Source organism: Xyrauchen texanus, chromosome 2, assembly GCF_025860055.1.
Source record: "Xyrauchen texanus isolate HMW12.3.18 chromosome 2, RBS_HiC_50CHRs, whole genome shotgun sequence".
Taxonomy (NCBI): Eukaryota; Metazoa; Chordata; class Actinopteri; order Cypriniformes; family Catostomidae; genus Xyrauchen; species Xyrauchen texanus.
In genome coordinates this window covers 3,858,221-3,875,544 of record NC_068277.1, presented here as the reverse complement: position 1 = coordinate 3,875,544, position 17,324 = coordinate 3,858,221, and the positions used below count along the sequence as shown (strand labels likewise).

At 37.0% G+C, this 17,324-nt stretch overlaps 5 protein-coding genes across 5 annotated transcripts; all 5 read left to right on the top strand.

The window, feature by feature from the left end:
• Positions 1 to 2,044: 2,044 nt before the first annotated feature.
• On the top strand, positions 2,045 to 2,466 carry LOC127617621 (histone H2A-like). The gene has a single exon (XM_052089616.1). The coding sequence runs from the start codon at positions 2,045 to 2,047 to the stop codon at positions 2,426 to 2,428; it is 384 nt and encodes a 127-aa protein (XP_051945576.1). The 3' UTR covers positions 2,429 to 2,466.
• A 2,549-nt stretch (positions 2,467 to 5,015) lies between these two features.
• LOC127617682 (histone H2B-like) lies at positions 5,016 to 5,574 on the top strand. Its single transcript, XM_052089729.1, has one exon. It carries the CDS (start codon positions 5,019 to 5,021, stop codon positions 5,391 to 5,393), a length of 375 nt encoding a protein of 124 aa, XP_051945689.1. The 5' UTR covers positions 5,016 to 5,018; the 3' UTR covers positions 5,394 to 5,574.
• Positions 5,575 to 8,804: 3,230 nt separating this feature from the next.
• LOC127617673 (histone H2B-like) lies at positions 8,805 to 9,615 on the top strand. Its single transcript, XM_052089701.1, has one exon. The coding sequence runs from the start codon at positions 8,820 to 8,822 to the stop codon at positions 9,192 to 9,194; it is 375 nt and encodes a 124-aa protein (XP_051945661.1). The 5' UTR covers positions 8,805 to 8,819; the 3' UTR covers positions 9,195 to 9,615.
• A 2,692-nt stretch (positions 9,616 to 12,307) lies between these two features.
• Positions 12,308 to 12,920, top strand: LOC127617900 (histone H4). Its single transcript, XM_052090056.1, has one exon. It carries the CDS (start codon positions 12,319 to 12,321, stop codon positions 12,628 to 12,630), a length of 312 nt encoding a protein of 103 aa, XP_051946016.1. The 5' UTR covers positions 12,308 to 12,318; the 3' UTR covers positions 12,631 to 12,920.
• Positions 12,921 to 13,684: 764 nt separating this feature from the next.
• On the top strand, positions 13,685 to 14,133 carry LOC127617732 (histone H2B-like). The gene has a single exon (XM_052089817.1). It carries the CDS (start codon positions 13,685 to 13,687, stop codon positions 14,057 to 14,059), a length of 375 nt encoding a protein of 124 aa, XP_051945777.1. The 3' UTR covers positions 14,060 to 14,133.
• The last annotated feature ends 3,191 nt before the right edge of the window (positions 14,134 to 17,324 follow it).

Below are 17,324 nucleotides of genomic sequence, written 5' to 3'. Positions count from 1 at the left end.
ACAGCTAATATTAACGTGCAAATGTTATCCTAGTTTAAATTCAGGTGCACAAATCAGACAACATCAGGAACTTTCAGAACACGCAATTTTTTTTATTTATTATTTTACCTTGCTTGCTTATAATAGAACAATCTTCGTAGAAAGCTCTTTTATAGGTGTATCACACAAGTGTTCTCCAGAACAGTACTGCTAAGCTCCCTCTCCTACACAACCTGAGGCGCTGCTGTGGTTCCTAATCTGATTCTGTACCTTGCCTGTCAAAAATGAGTGAAGGAAAAAAAGTTTTTTGGAGCTAAAATCAGTTACGGTAAATACAGTAATATACCTCAAATTCAAAAATTACAGTAAATCGCTGTTAATGGTGTTTGAAGTCACAGAAAATTCCCATGATGCAATTGGAATTACTGTTATTTACTGTAAAGAGTATTTGCAGTGTAATACTGGGTGATATGTAGTAAATAACTGTAACAATTACAGAAATGTCTAACAGTGTGGCATTCAAGTGATCACAATGTATAGTCAGGACATTACTGATGTAAAAAACAGCACCATCATTATTTGAAAAAATACATTTTTGATCAAATATAGACAGCAGCCATCACTCCTACACCTGAGTAATTATGCTAAATTGATAAATTGGAACTAGAAAATCACTTGCAATTATATCAAACAGCTGAAAGATATTTGGTTCATTAAATTAAGCTGAACATTTCTTTGTTTTTGTGTTACCACAGTATGCAATATACTTGGGTGTCTTAAGATCAATATTAGGTAAAAAATGGCAAAAGAGAAACTGCTTTCTCTAGAAATGTGTCAGTCAATCATTGTTTTAAGGAATGAAGGCTACACAATGCTTGAAACTGCAGATTTCATACATAGGTGTAACTACAGTCTTCAAAGACATAGCACAACTGTCTCTAACAAGGACAGAAAGAGATGTGGAAGACCAGATGTGCAACTAAACAAGAGGATAAGTACATCAGAGTCTCTAGTTTGAGGAATAGACGCCTCACATGTCTATTCCTCAAACTACGTTTCGTAGACTCAAACTGGTCTACGAAACACCAGTTTCATGTACAATGTTCAGGGGTGCAGGCCTTATTGCAAAGAAAAAGACACTTAAAGAAAAGGTTCGAGTGGGCAAAGAAACACAGACATTGGACAACAGATAATTGGAAAAGAGTTTTATGGATTTTAACCCCATTGAGCATTTGTGGGATCAGCTAGACTGTAAGGTGTGTGAGAAGTGCCCGACAAGACAGACACATCTATGGCAGGTGCTACAGGAAGTGTGGGGTGAAAGGTCACCGGAGACTCTGGACAAACTGACAGCTAGAATGCCAAGGATCTGCAAAGCTGTCATTACTGCACGTGGAGGATTTTTTGATGAGAACTGTTTGAAGTAGTTTAAGACATTCTGAATTTTTTTTCAAATTGTAATCGTAATTGTTCAGGTTATTAATGTCCTGACTAAACATTGTGATCAGTTGAATGCCACTTTGGTGAATAAAAGTACCAATTCCTTTCCATAAGAGCAAAATCTGTAAATTATTCCAAACCTTTGGCCCCCAGTTATTTATATATATATATATATATATATATATATATATATATATATATATATATATACAACATATATATATATATATATATTATTATTATTTATTTTGTTTTACATTTTTTTACATATTTTTTTTGTTATTGTTCAGCTAATACAAATATTGTTGTTCAGAGTTAGTTCATGTCAGTGCTTTAATGTACAACTTGATTAAAAAATATATTAATGTTGTTAATCAATGTTAACTAATTCAACATTTTTGACAAGTGTTACAAATACTTCAGAGTTGAATCTCACTCTTGAACATTCATCATCAGAGAGAGGGGGCGTGGTTTGGAGTTTGGAGTGAAGAGCAGTGATTGGTTAAAATGTTTTTCAGAATCTAGCCAATAGGCGTCTGACACACTCTTATAAGTACTGTAATCGGGACCACAACAAATCATTGTTTCATTTTATAACTTAACGTTTTTTGACAATATATTGATAATGAGTGGCAGAGGTAAAACCGGCGGGAAAGCGCGAGCAAAGGCTAAAACTCGTTCCTCCAGGGCAGGACTGCAGTTCCCCGTCGGTCGTGTTCACAGGCTGCTCCGCAAAGGAAACTACGCACAGCGCGTTGGTGCCGGTGCTCCTGTTTATCTGGCCGCTGTGCTCGAGTATCTCACCGCTGAAATCCTGGAGTTGGCTGGAAACGCCGCTCGGGACAACAAGAAGACTCGTATCATTCCCCGTCACCTGCAGCTGGCAGTGCGGAACGACGAGGAGTTGAACAAACTCTTGGGTGGAGTGACCATCGCTCAGGGTGGTGTGCTGCCCAACATCCAGGCTGTGCTGCTGCCCAAGAAGACCGAGAAACCCGCCAAGAAGTAAACGGACTAAAGTCTGATTCACTGAAACACAAAGGCTCTTTTAAGAGCCGCCCAATTTAACTATAAGAGAGTGATGATTTACTTCAATGAATATTGTGATATACAGTAAACAAAAATAGACTTTAAAAAATACAAAGTGTGAGGTGAAGATTCAATTGTATTATTCATATCTCAACTTTATAATTGCAGTGTTGACTGTTTATAAAGCTACACAAAGAATCAAGTATCATTCGTGCCTGGGGAAACAAATAATAAAAACAGTATCTACTTCAAAATTCAGATGAAACATGAATAATAACTTGGTACGTATTAAACGTATGCACACAAATAATATATTTAATCTCAGATTATTATAAAAGAAACCTTTTAGGTTAAAATGTGTTCTGTAACGTTATACAAAGAATCAAGTCTAATTAAAAACATCGACATCAAAATACAGATAGCATGAATGAATAATTAGGTGTGGAATAATTATACATGTGCACACACGGAATATCACGTTTATATTTAATATCAGTTTAACATGCAACATACAGTATAATCTAAAATACAGATGAGATGAACTGAACAAAAGATCTTGAAGAAACTGTCGCCGCTTGTTTGAACACACGAGCCGCACAGTCATTGGTCAACTGTCACACATAGACGTCACTATCAGCCAATCACAAGCCTCGGAACCCTCCCCCCACTGAACTCATGGTCACACAAGGCTTTAAAGAGCAGCAGCAGCGGAACATTCAGTCACATTTTCTGTGAAGAACGGAGAAGAATCGTTGAAGTCATGGCAAGAACTAAACAGACCGCTCGTAAATCCACCGGTGGAAAAGCCCCGAGGAAGCAGCTCGCTACTAAAGCCGCCCGTAAGAGCGCACCAGCCACCGGCGGAGTCAAGAAGCCTCATCGTTACAGGCCCGGTACCGTGGCTCTGCGAGAGATCCGCCGTTATCAGAAGTCCACTGAGCTGCTGATTCGCAAACTGCCTTTCCAGCGTCTGGTGAGAGAAATCGCTCAGGATTTCAAGACGGATCTGCGCTTCCAGAGTTCCGCTGTCATGGCCCTGCAGGAGTCCAGCGAGGCTTATTTGGTCGGTCTGTTTGAGGACACCAACTTGTGTGCCATCCATGCCAAGAGGGTCACCATCATGCCCAAAGACATTCAGCTGGCCCGCCGCATTCGTGGAGAACGAGCTTAAATCCACAGTGACGTCATCCACATCAACCCCAAAGGCTCTTTTAAGAGCCACTTCAATCCACTGAACGAGTTAATTTCCAGTTTTTATTATTGATGGTTTCTAAATATATTTTCTGTGGTGGTCATTTTATTATTTCCGCTCTGTTAAGCAGCTGTACAATGATGAAAACTTTAGGTGCTATAATATCAAACCGTTATTTTGTCAACATAAATTATGATATTGAAAACGTGACAACTTCCCCCAACTTAACGTTGATTTAAAAACTATTGTCCTGAGAAGTTAAATGTAGAACTTTGCAAGTAAAAGTGTAATTTATGGTTTTGACTTGTTTACACAACTGCAGCAAAACCTGTTTTAGTTATATAATATGTAATATAATAAATATTTTTCATATTCTGGCTTTTGAACACGGAAGTAAATGATTGCAGGTTAAATACTGTAACAGTCATGTTAAACATCTGATAAATACTTATTTGTTTTATTATTTTACTTATATTATGATTCTCATTAATAAAATAATGATAATAAAAAAAATCATGAAACACTGGTTTAATCCTTAAATGTATATACATCGGGTCTTTACTGACCTCTGACCTCATTTCACTCCTTGTTCCTGATTGTGCACAAACCTCTTTATAGAGTAATACAATACAAATGCAAATCAGTTATTATTAATAATATTGATACTAATATACAAAAAATAAAATATCAAAATATATTGAAATAATTTTCAAGATAAATAAAAGGCTGTTTTCTTTCTGAACAAACATGAATAACCCAAATGTGTTTGATCATTTCATATTACATTTGCTGTTAGACACAAACAATGTTTCACAATATTTAAAACTCGCACTTAATAATATTGTTTGTAATTAAGTGTGTCCGTGATAATAAAGTCCAGTTTGATTTGCAACATATACATGTATGAAAAGAGATGAAACATAAAAGTAGATCTGAAAAATACCAAATGCAGGACAGTATAAAAGATAGTAAAATAGATTAAAATAGTTAAAAGCGGTTTATGTTTATAATTCACTGTAGTACTCGCAGAAAAATATTAAAATCATTTATGAACAATTATTTCTTAACTGTTTATTTTCTCATTATAATACTACAAAATAATAAAATGAGCGGGAGAATTAAACGAAGGAAATGTAATCGTGTGGAAACTTTCAAACATGAGGCGAGAGGAGGGACTTTCATTTGGAAGTCTTTGATTGGCTCTTTCCGGTCCGTCAAACTTTCAACTGTCCAATGAAATCATTGAATGTGTTTGACCAATGAAAATACGCCATCAGTGGCGCGCGTCATCTCCTCACAGAATTAGCATAGAGGAGGGAATAAATACTTCTGTGAGCGGAGTAAGAATCATTATATAGAGTTTGTTCTTCAGATCATCATGCCTGAACCAGCCAAATCCGCCCCGAAGAAGGGATCCAAGAAGGCCGTCACAAAGACCGCCGGTAAGGGAGGAAAGAAGCGTAGAAAGTCCAGGAAGGAGAGTTACGCTATCTACGTGTATAAAGTCCTGAAACAGGTTCATCCTGACACCGGGATCTCTTCCAAGGCGATGGGAATCATGAACTCTTTCGTCAACGACATCTTCGAGCGCATCGGCGGTGAAGCGTCTCGTCTCGCTCACTACAACAAGCGCTCCACCATCACATCGAGAGAGATCCAGACCGCCGTGCGTCTGCTGCTGCCCGGTGAACTGGCCAAACACGCCGTGTCTGAGGGCACAAAGGCCGTCACCAAATACACCAGCTCCAAGTAGAAGAACATCCGGTTTCTCAACCAACACAAAGGCTCTTTTAAGAGCCACAAATGTTCTCATCTAAAGAGTCTCTGTGTGTGCAAACTAAGATTATAAACTAAAATGTTTGCCTGATTGTGAAATGATTAATCAGAAATTGTTCTGTATTTGTGGAAGTGGCGTTTCTAGACTGCAGAAACTGCTTTTAGGGGGCACACTTTTAACATGTATTTAAATCTGCTTTCAGGATTATTACAAGTTGTTATTTCTAGAAGTTAAGAAAACAATTTAAAATCAAATGAATGTTTCATGTTCGTTTATTTCACAAGTAATTTTGTATAACAAATGTGATAACACATTTTTAATAGAAGCACATCTAGCCACTTCTCAGCATAAGAAAAATATATATGACTAATCTAACAAATCAAATTAGGCAGTCATCTGGAAATGTGTTAGATAATCTTGGCTTTTAGTATTAGTAGCAAAGTTCTGTTGTTTTTCACTGCTGTCTCATAGTCTTTAAATGCAACCATCTTGTAGTCTTTGTAGGTTGCCTTCCGATTTTTAAAACCACTCTCAAAAACTGACAATGGGCTGTTGTGAGGGCTAAAATGTTGACAGACAATATGCAGAGTCTAATATTCTGGAGTACTCAAGCCAGGGATGAATCTTGTACCATTCTGCTTTGAAGCTCCTCTTCCTGTCCCCCATCAGTGTCTTTGGATATGTTGTTAAGAGTGGCTGCACAGGTGGATGATCTCTACTCTTGGAGATATCTGTGTAAGATGAGTCACAGTGAATAATTATTTAGCATTCCATAGGTCCATAAGTCAAGCTCAAATGTTTTTGGAAAAACAAAAAAGAGCTAAAGCTGAGTATTCTCATCTCAATCAGCCTAAACATGTCTATAGACAACTGGCCTATAGCGACTGACAATTTAAGGTCCTTGACAAACCTGACGGTTCAGATGAAGTGCTTGTAGATGCTCAGGGCTCATCTTGCTCACACTCTAAAGTCGCACTTGGGAGCCTCATCTCTTTTCTCTTCTTGCTCCAGATGTTCAGTGCTCTCACTCTCTACACTGTCCAGTGTCTGTCTGCTCTCTGCCTCCAGACCTGCTGATTCCCTCCACAACTAAAATACCTTGCTGATGGGATCTCTGTTCTTCTGGAGCTTCTTCTTTCTCTAAAGCTTTCATGTATTTATGACTCTTTTTCATAAGCATCTTCTCTCTTCAGTCTTGACTGACCACTATTTGTATTATTAAAGGACAGTATGTCCTTTGGGTTTTTTCTCTTCATTTTAACTACAAAGCAGAAAAGGATGAAAGTCTAAATGAAAAGAGAAGCTCACTCAAAAATCCTATCATTATTTACAAGCCATTTAAAACCCATTTTACTTTCTGTAGATATAATGAAAGGAAACATATATAAAAGGAAATGGTGATTCTGACTGATGAACTGTCAGGCTTTGATCCAGGCTCCAAAACATTTATATCCCTATGCCGCCTCAAGGTCTTTGGGGGGACTCCAAATTGATGGGCTGCAGCTTTCAAAGCAGAGCTTGCTCTGTATAAGCACCACGTTTACCTTTTCTCTTATATGTCCGCATCATTAAGGAGAGAAAAAAATATAGTCTATATCAGGTTGAAATTTCTACACTAGGCCTATATGGGGTTGATAATTGATTTATTTGTTCACCACTATCATCAAGACTAACAGCAAACCCTAAATAAATATTAAACTTATAAATTATATATGTAGTGAAACATATTCAATAACTGCATAAAAAGCCACAATGTTTTATCATTGGGTCACCTAACCACCTTCCATCAGTGAGCTAACTGTGCTAGCAAGCTAGCTAGCTTATGTTCACTTGAAGTAATTTTTAACCGGCATGCATCTGGTGATCGGTTCTGCTGAAATTGTGAAATTTAGGCTCCTCCTTCAGTGCTTGGTTTCTACTAGGTCCTGTAGGCAACATTAAATATCCTTTCCAGCCACTTCTTTCTCACATTCTGTTTATACTCGTATATTTGTCATTATGTCTGGAAGAGGTAAAGGCGGTAAAGGACTCGGGAAAGGAGGCGCCAAGCGTCACCGCAAAGTGTTGCGTGATAACATCCAGGGAATCACCAAACCCGCAATCCGTCGTCTCGCTCGCCGTGGCGGTGTCAAGCGTATCTCCGGTCTGATCTACGAGGAGACTCGCGGTGTGTTGAAGGTGTTTCTGGAGAACGTTATCCGTGATGCCGTCACCTACACTGAACACGCCAAGAGAAAGACCGTCACTGCCATGGACGTTGTGTACGCGCTGAAACGACAGGGACGAACTCTGTACGGATTCGGAGGATAAACGACTTTATTCAGGAGAAATCAGACCAACCCAACGGCTCTTTTAAGAGCCACACACAATCTCACACAAAGAGTTGATGACTACTGATGTTGAATTATCGTCACTTCGGGTAATTTATGAGCAAGTAGAACTTTTCTGAGTTATAATAAAGAAAATATTTCATGTAAAAATAATTCATGTTTTCTCTCTGAACAATCTCACGGAATCAAAGCGATCATAGTTTAATGAGATTAATTATTTTACATTATGAAGTTTCTTTGGAGATCTGTAAGAACTTTCTGTATCAGCAGAAGTTTATAATGAATAACAGCATCGTCTTTCCAAGAATAAAGTGGATTCTTAAATATTTTGTTTAATCATATCTCATGTGATTTTCAAACACGTACAGAATTACAGATGAAGTTTCTATGGGCGAGTAATAATACAGTCCAGATTTACTTTTAGCACAAAAATATCTGTGTGACATATATGAGGAAAAACAAATAGACCAGAATAGCACTAAACACAGAAAGATATAAAAAGAAAATTAGATTTAGCAAATAATAATAAAAAAATGTGCGGTTAAATTATATATATATTGAATTGTTAAGTACTTTCAGAAAGTAAATGAATACTTTATTCACTAAATAATTTTTTTTTGAGAAACTTTTGTTTTCTTTTTCATTATATTACACATTATTTTACTAGAAAAAAATGCGCGGGAGAACTAAAATAGTTTAAGGTTCAATTTAATGGTTTAATACTGAAATCCTTAATAATTATTTCTTAAGAACTGTTTATTTTCTCATAATAATACTACAAAATAAAGAAAAATGAGCGGCAGAACTAAACAAAGGAAATGTAATCGTGTGGGGGGTGGAAACTTTCAAACATGAGGCGAGAGGAGGGACTTTCATTTGGAAGTCTTTGATTGGCTCTTTCAGGCCCGTCAATCTTACAACTGTCCAATGAAATCATTGAATGTGTTTGACCAATGAAAATACGCCATCAGAGGCGCGCGTCATCTCCTCACAGAATTAGCATAGAGGAGGGAATAAATACTTCTGTGAGCGGAATAAGAATCATTATTCTGAGTTTATTCTTCAGACCATCATGCCTGAACCAGCCAAATCAGCCCCGAAGAAGGGATCCAAGAAGGCCGTCACAAAGACCGCCGGTAAGGGAGGAAAGAAGCGCAGAAAGTCCAGGAAGGAGAGTTACGCTATCTACGTGTATAAAGTCCTGAAACAGGTTCATCCTGACACCGGGATCTCTTCCAAGGCGATGGGAATCATGAACTCTTTCGTCAACGACATCTTCGAGCGCATCGGCGGTGAAGCGTCTCGTCTCGCTCACTACAACAAGCGCTCCACCATCACATCGAGAGAGATCCAGACCGCCGTGCGTCTGCTGCTGCCCGGTGAACTGGCCAAACACGCCGTGTCTGAGGGCACAAAGGCCGTCACCAAATACACCAGCTCCAAGTAGAAGAACATCCGGTTTCTCAACCAACACAAAGGCTCTTTTAAGAGCCACACATGTTCTCATTTAAAGAGTTTCTAGTGCACTTGTAGACTTTTGCTGGTAATTATGTTCGTAGTAATGTATGCTTATTTAGTTGTCAGAAAATGCCAAACTATAATGGAGAAACAAATACAAGTTTTTGTCCTAAATACATTTTAATAAGTTTAATAGAAGAAAAGTTTCCTTCACAATTTCTTTGACAAAACAATACCTTAAAGGTTGCCCCAGTGCTGTTGCCAGAGATGAACCTGTGTTGAATAATAACAATTCTTCCTGTAAAGTCCATTTATATTATTTCAGAAGTTCACCACTAGAGGTCACAGTATTATTGTTGTTGGCTGACACATGGGTTTGGAACAACATGAGGGTTATTCAATTCTGAGTTTTTATCATTGTTGGGTGAACAGGTAATAAACTCAAGACCACAAGACTCGAGTTTCTTGGTCATTTGTGAAATTGTAGAAATGTGAAATCTATTTGGAACCATTAGAAGCTTAATCAAATTCATAAACAAATATATAGATCATAAATAGTTTATTTTACTGTCTATTTAGCACCATATTAAATCAATTTGATGATTTCATGTTTGTTCATCTCACATTAATTGACACTGTAATTGTTGTACTGATATGTTGCTCAGAACTGCAGAAGACGTTCACCCACTGTTGCACTTCGCGTATATAGTTCAGTTAGGGTTAATTAGAGTTAGGTAGGTTGTTAGGGTTAAGTTGTTAGGTGAAGTTAGGTCGTTAGGGTTAAGTTGTTATGTTTAGTTAGGGTTAGGTTGTGAGGGTTAAGATGTTAGGTTTAGTTAGGTTGTTAGGGTTAAGTTGTTAGGTCGTTAGGGTTAAGTGTTTAGGTTGTTAGGGTTAATTTGTTAGGTTAAGTTAGGGTTTAGTGGTTAGGTTGTTAGGGTTAAGTTGTTAGGGTTAAGTTGTTAGGTTAAGTTAGGGTTTAGTGGTTAGGTTGTTAGGGTTAAGTTGTTAGGGTTAAGTTTTTAGGTTTAGTTAGGTTGTTAGTGTTAAGTTGTCATGTTTAGTTAGGGTTAAGATGTTATGTTTAGTTAGGTTGTTAGGGTTAAGTTGTTAGGTTTTGTTAGGGTTAAGTTGTTAAGTTTAGTTTGGGTTAGGTTGTTAGGGTTAGGTTGTTGGGTTTAGTTAGGGTTTAGTTGTTAGGGTTAGGTTGTTGGGTTTAGTTAGGTTGTTAGGGTTAAGTTGTTAGGGTTAATTAGGGTTTGGTTGTTAGGGTTAAGTTGTTAGGTTTAGTTAGGGTTAGGTTGTTAGGTTTAAGTTGTTATGTTTAGTTAGGGTTTGGTTGTTAGGGTTAAATTGTTAGGTTTAGTTAGGTTGTTAGGGTTAGTTAGCATTTGGTTGTTAGGGTTAGGTTGTTGAGTTTAGTTAGAGTTAGGTTGTTGGGTTTATTTAGATTGTTAGGGTTAAGTTGTTAGGGTTAGTTAGGGTTTGGTTGTTTGGTTAAGTTGTTAGGTTTAGTTAGGGTTAGGTTGTTAGGGTTAAGTTGTTAAGGTTAAGTTCTTAAGTTAAGTTAGGTCGTTAGGGTTCAGTTTTTAGGTTTAGTTAGGGTTAAGTTGTTATGTGAAGTTAGTTTGTTAGGGTTAAGTTTTTAGGTTTAGTTAGGATATTAGGGTTAGGTTGTTATGTTTAGTTAGGGTTAGGTTGTTAGGGTTAAATTGTTAGGTCGTTAGGGTTAAGTTTTTAGGTTTAGTTTGGTTGTTAGGGTTTGGTTAAGTTGTTAGGTCGTTAGGGTTAAGTTTTTACATCGTTAGGGTTAAGTTTTTACATTGTTAGGGTTAAGTTGTTAGGTTAAGTTAGGGTTTAATGGTTAGGTTGTTAGGGTTAAGTTTTTAGGTTTAGTTTGGTTGTTAGGGTTTGGTTAGGTTGTTAGGGTTAAGTTGTTAGGTTTAGTTAGGGTTAAGTTGTTAGGTTGTTAGGGTAAAGTTTTTAGGTTTAGTTAGGTTAGGGTTAGGGTTTAGGGTTCTAGCATTAGTGACATTTACTATTAAGAGCTCCATTCTTAAAATGTTCCCAAACTAACCGATACTGTCATAAGAAGCAAATGTGAGCTGAAAAACAATTTCTGAAGCCATTTTACTTGTAATTAGTGAATTCAGGTGGTTGTTTTAAGGTTATTTCACCAGGAAACTTCTGCGATTATAGTACATACAACACGCCACAATTATTTATTGAAAATGTAGATAATTCTGTGAGACCAGGTTGAATAGAAATAAATTAAATTCAAAGAAACTCACATGCTGTAAAATTGTCATACACATAAATATGGGGTATTTGTTGAATATAATCATAAATACAGAGGTGGGTCGAGTAGCCAAAACTTACTCAAGTACAGAATGATTAATAACGCTATTAAAATTATTGTAAATCAAGGAAACTGTCATCATTCACCACCATGATGTTCCAAACCCATGTAACTTCTTTCTTCCATGCATCGAATTAAAGTGATTTTTCATTAAAAAAATAAAAGTGCACTCATTTACTCGCCTTCACACCATCCCATACGTATATGACTTTCTTTGTTCTGCAGAACACAAATTCATTATTTTTCAGAGCTGATATTCTTCTAAACATCTTTGGCATGAGGGTGAGTAAATGATGCAAGACTTTTCATTTTGGGGAAATTATTCCTTTAAGAAGACGTTAGTCAGAATGATCAATCATAATTTACTTAAACTACATGTTTCCCTCCTCCATATAATGGAAGTGAATGGTGACTGAGTCCCAAACACTCTTAATATCTTTTGGGTTCCTCTGAATACATAAAGCTTCATGGGGTGGGAAGAACATGAGGGTGGGGAAGTGATGATATAATATTAATTAAAGGCTGAACTATCACTTTAAGGACAATTATTAGATTTCCCTTTCAGCTTGTTATTTAACAGCTGTTTTAAAAATCAGAATGAGTCACATAAACTGAAAACTGCTTCAGAGTTTTGTGTCGTGTTTTAGGCTCCTCCTTCACTTCTATGTTTCTACTAGGTCCTGTAGACATCCTTAAATACGCTCTCCAGCAACTCTGTTCTTCACATTCTGTTTGTACTCGTCTATTCGGCATCATGTCTGGAAGAGGTAAAGGCGGAAAAGGACTCGGGAAAGGAGGCGCCAAGCGTCACCGCAAAGTGTTGCGTGATAACATCCAGGGAATCACCAAACCCGCAATCCGTCGTCTCGCTCGCCGTGGCGGTGTCAAGCGTATCTCCGGTCTGATCTACGAGGAGACTCGCGGTGTGTTGAAGGTGTTTCTGGAGAACGTTATCCGTGATGCCGTCACCTACACTGAACACGCCAAGAGAAAGACCGTCACTGCCATGGACGTTGTGTACGCGCTGAAACGACAGGGACGAACTCTGTACGGATTCGGAGGATAAACGACTTTATTCAGGAGAAATCAGACCAACCCAACGGCTCTTTTAAGAGCCACCCACAATCTCACACAAAGAGTTGATGACTACAGCAAGTAGAACTTTTCTGAGTTATAATAAAGAAAATATTTCATGTAAAAATAATTCATGTTTTCTCTCTGAACAATCTCACGGAATCAAAACGATCATAGTTTAATGAGATTAATTATTTTACATTCTGAAGTTTCTTTGGAGATCAGTATGAACTTTCTGTAACAGAAGTTTATAATGAATAACAGCATCGTCTTTCCAAGAATAAAGTGGATTCTTAAATGTTTTGTTTAATCATATTTCATGTGATTTTCAAACACGTACAGAATTACAGATGAAGTTTCTATGGGCGAGTAATAATACAGTCCAGATTTACTTTTAGCACAAAAATATCTGTGTGGCATATATGAGGAAAAACAAATAGACCAGAATAGCACTAAACACAGAAAGATATAAAAAGAAAATTAGATTTAGCAAATAATAATAAAAAAATGTGCGGTTAAATTATATATATATATTGAATTGTTAAGTACTTTCAGAAAGTAAATGAATACTTTATTCACTAAATAATTTTTTTTTGAGAAACTTTTTTCTTTTTCATTATATTACACATTATTTTACTAGAAAAAAAATGCGCGGGAGAACTAAAATAGTTTAAGGTTCAATTTAATGGTTTAATACTGAAATCCTTAATAATTATTTCTTAAGAACTGTTTATTTTCTCATAATAATACTACAAAATAAAGAAAAAATGAGCGGGAGAACTAAACAAAGGAAATGTAATCGTGTGGGGGGTGGAAACTTTCAAACATGAGGTGAGAGGAGGGACTTTCATTTGGAAGTCTTTGATTGGCTCTTTCCGGTTGTCAAACTTACAACTGTCCAATGAAATCATTGAATGTGTTTGACCAATGAAAATACGCCATCAGAGACGCGCGTCATCTCCTCACAGAATTAGCATAGAGGAGGGAATAAATACTTCTGTGAGCTGAATATGAATCATTATTCTGAGTTTGTTCTTCAGATCATCATGCCTGATCCAGCCAAATCCGCCCCGAAGAAGGGATCCAAGAAGGCCGTCACAAAGACCGCCGGTAAGGGAGGAAAGAAGCGCAGAAAGTCCAGGAAGGAGAGTTACGCTATCTACGTGTATAAAGTCCTGAAACAGGTTCATCCTGACACCGGAATCTCTTCCAAGGCGATGGGAATCATGAACTCTTTCGTCAACGACATCTTCGAGCGCATCGGCGGTGAAGCGTCTCGTCTCGCTCACTACAACAAGCGCTCCACCATCACATCGAGAGAGATCCAGACCGCCGTGCGTCTGCTGCTGCCCGGTGAACTGGCCAAACACGCCGTGTCTGAGGGCACAAAGGCCGTCACCAAATACACCAGCTCCAAGTAGAAGAACATCCGGTTTCTCAACCAACACAAAGGCTCTTTTAAGAGCCACACATGTTCTCGTTTAAAGAGTTTCTAGTGCACTTGTAGACTTTTGCTGGTAATTATGTTCGTAGTAATGTATGCTTATTTAGAGTTGTCAGAAAATGCCAAACTATAATGGAGAAACAAATACAAGTTTTTGTCCTAAATACATTTTAATAAGTTTAATAGAAGAAAAGTTTCCTTCACAATTTCTTTGACAAAACAATACCTTAAAGGTTGCCCCAGTGCTGTTGCCAGAGATGAACCTGTGTTGAATAATAACAATTCTTCCTGTAAAGTCCATTTATATTATTTCAGAAGTTCACCACTAGAGGTCACAGTGTTATTGTTGTTGGCTGACACATGGGTTTGGAACAACATGAGGGTTATTCAATTCTGAGTTTTTATCATTGTTGGGTGAACAGGTAATAAACTCAAGACCACAAGACTCGAGTTTCTTGGTCATTTGTGAAATTGTAGAAATGTGAAATCTATTTGGAACCATTAGAAGCTTAATCAAATTCATAAACAAATATATAGATCATAAATAGTTTATTTTACTGTCTATTTAGCACCATATTAAATCAATTTGATGATTTCATGTTTGTTCATCTCACATTAATTGACACTGTAATTGTTGTACTGATATGTTGCTCAGAACTGCAGAAGACGTTCACCCACTGTTGCACTCGCGTATATAGTTCAGTTAGGGTTAATTAGAGTTAGGTAGGTTGTTAGGGTTAAGTTGTTAGGTGAAGTTAGGTCGTTAGGGTTAAGTTGTTATGTTTAGTTAGGGTTAGGTTGTGAGGGTTAAGATGTTAGGTTTAGTTAGGTTGTTAGGGTTAAGTTGTTAGGTCGTTAGGGTTAAGTGTTTAGGTTGTTAGGGTTAAGTTGTTAGGTTAAGTTAGGGTTTAGTGGTTAGGTTGTTAGGGTTAAGTTGTTAGGGTTAAGTTTTTAGGTTTAGTTAGGTTGTTAGTGTTAAGTTGTTATGTTTAGTTAGGGATAAGATGTTAGGTTTAGTTAGGTTGTTAGGGTTAAGTTGTTAGGTTTGGTTAGGTTGAGGTTGTTAGGGTTAAGTTGTTAAGTTTAGTTTGGGTTTGGTTGTTAGGGTTAGGTTGTTGGGTTTAGTTAGGGTTTGGTTGTTAGGGTTAGGTTGTTGGGTTTAATTAGGTTGTTAGGGTTAATTAGGGTTTGGTTGTTAGGGTTAAGTTGTTAGGTTTGGTTAGGGTTTGGTTGTTAGGGTTAAGTTGTTAGATTTATTTAGGTTGTTAAGGTTAAGTTGTTAGGGTTAGTTAGGATTAGGTTGTTAGGGTTAAGTTGTTAGGGTTAGTTAGGGTTTGGTTGTTAGGGTTAGGTTGTTGAGTTTATTTAGGGTTAGGTTGTTGGGTTTATTTAGGTTGTTAGGGTTAAGTTGTTAGGTTTAGTTAGGGTTAAGTTTTTAGGTTCAGTTTGGTTGTTAGAGTTTGGTTAGTTTGTTAGGGTTAAGATGTTATGTTTAGTTAGGTTGTTAGGGTTAAGTTGTTAGGTCGTTAGGGTTAAGTTGTTAGGTTGTTAGGGTTAAGTTGTTAGGTTAAGTTGTTAGGGTTAAGTTTTTAGGTTTAGTTAGGTTGTTAGGGTTAAGTTGTTATGTTTAGTTAGGGTTAGGTTGTTAGGGTTAAGATGTTAGGTTGTTAGGGTTAAGGTGTTAGGTTTAGTTAGGTTGTTAGGGTTAAGGTGTTAGGTTTAGTTAGGTTGTTAGGGTTAAGTTGTTAGGTTTGGTTAGGGTGAGGTTGTTAGGGTTAAGTTTTTAGGGTTAGTTAGGGTTTGGTTTTTAGGGTTAGGAAGTTGGGTTTAGTTAGGGTGAGGTTGTTAGGGTTAAGTTGTTAGGGTTAGTTAGGGTTTGGTTGTTAGGGTTAGGTTGTTGGGTTTATTTAGAGTGAAGTTGTTAGGGTTAGTTAGGGTTTGGTTTTTAGGGTTAAGTTGTTAGGTTTAGTTAGGTTTTTAGGGTTAGGTTGTTAGGGTTAAGTTGTTATGTTTAGTTAGGGTTTGGTTGTTCGGGTTAAGTTCTTAGGTTTAGTTAGATTGTTAGGGTTAAGTTGTTAGGTTTGTTTAAGGTGAGGTTGTTAGGGTTAAGTTGTTAGGGTTAGTTAGGGTTTGGTTGTTAGGGTTAAGTTATTAGGTTGTTATGTCATTAGGGTTAAGTTTTTAGGTTTAGTTAGGGTTAAGTTGTTATGTGAAGTTAGGTTGTTAGGGTTACGTTTTTAGGTTTAGTTAGGTTGTTAGGGTTACGTTTTTAGGTTTAGTTTGGTTGTTAGGGTTAGGTTGTTATGTTTAGTTAGGGTTAGGTTGTTAGGGTTAAGATATAAGGTTTAGTTAGGTTGTTAGGTTAAGTTGTTATGTTTAGTTAGGGTTAGGTTGTTAGGGTTAAGATGTTAGGTTAAGTTAGGTTGTTAGGGTTAAGTTGTTAGGTTTAAGTTTTTAGGTTTAGTTAGGGTTAAGTTTTTAGGTTTAGTTTGGTTGTTAGGGTTTGGTTATGTTGTTAGGGTTAAGATATTAGGTTGTTAGGGTTAAGTTTTTAGGTCGTTAGGGTTAAGTTTTTACGTCGTTAGGGTTAAGTTGTTAGGTTACGTTAGGGTTTAGTGGTTAGGTTGTTAGGGTTAAGCTGTTAGGGTTAAATTTTTAGGTTTAGTTAGGCTTAAGTTGTTAGGTTTAGTTTGGTTGTTAGGGTTTGGTTAGGTTGTTAGGGTTAAGATGTTAGGTTTAGTTAGGTTGTTAGGGTTAAGTTGTTAGGTCCTTAGGGTTAAGTTGTTAGGTTAAGTTGTTAGGGTTAAGTTTTTAGGTTTAGTTAGGTTGTTAGGGTTAAGTTGTTATGTTTAGTTAGGGTTAGGTTGTTAGGGTTAAGTTTTTAGGTTTAGTTAGGTTGTTAGGGTTAAGTTGTTATGTTTAGTTAGGGTTAGGTTGTTAGGGTTAAGATGTTAGGTTTAGTTAGATTGTTAGGGTTAAGTTGTTAGGTTTAGTTAAGTTGTTAGGGTTAAGTTGTTAGGTTTGGTTAGGGTGAGGTTGTTAGGGTTAAGTTGTTAGGGTTTTTTAGGGTTTGGTTTTTAGGGTTAGGTTGTTGGATTTAGTTAGGGTGAGGTTGTTAGGGTTAAGTTGTTAGGGTTAGTTAGGGTTTGGTTGTTAGGGTTAGGTTGTTGGGTTTAGTTAGGGTGAAGTTGTTAGGGTTATTTAGGGTTTGGTTGTTAGGGTTAAGTTGTTAGGTTTAGTTC

Coding starts and splice junctions, on each gene's coding strand:
- LOC127617621 (XM_052089616.1), top strand. CDS start 2,045: ATGAGTGGCAGAGGTAAAACCGGCGGGAAAGCGCGAGCAAAGGCTAAA.
- LOC127617682 (XM_052089729.1), top strand. CDS start 5,019: ATGCCTGAACCAGCCAAATCCGCCCCGAAGAAGGGATCCAAGAAGGCC.
- LOC127617673 (XM_052089701.1), top strand. CDS start 8,820: ATGCCTGAACCAGCCAAATCAGCCCCGAAGAAGGGATCCAAGAAGGCC.
- LOC127617900 (XM_052090056.1), top strand. CDS start 12,319: ATGTCTGGAAGAGGTAAAGGCGGAAAAGGACTCGGGAAAGGAGGCGCC.
- LOC127617732 (XM_052089817.1), top strand. CDS start 13,685: ATGCCTGATCCAGCCAAATCCGCCCCGAAGAAGGGATCCAAGAAGGCC.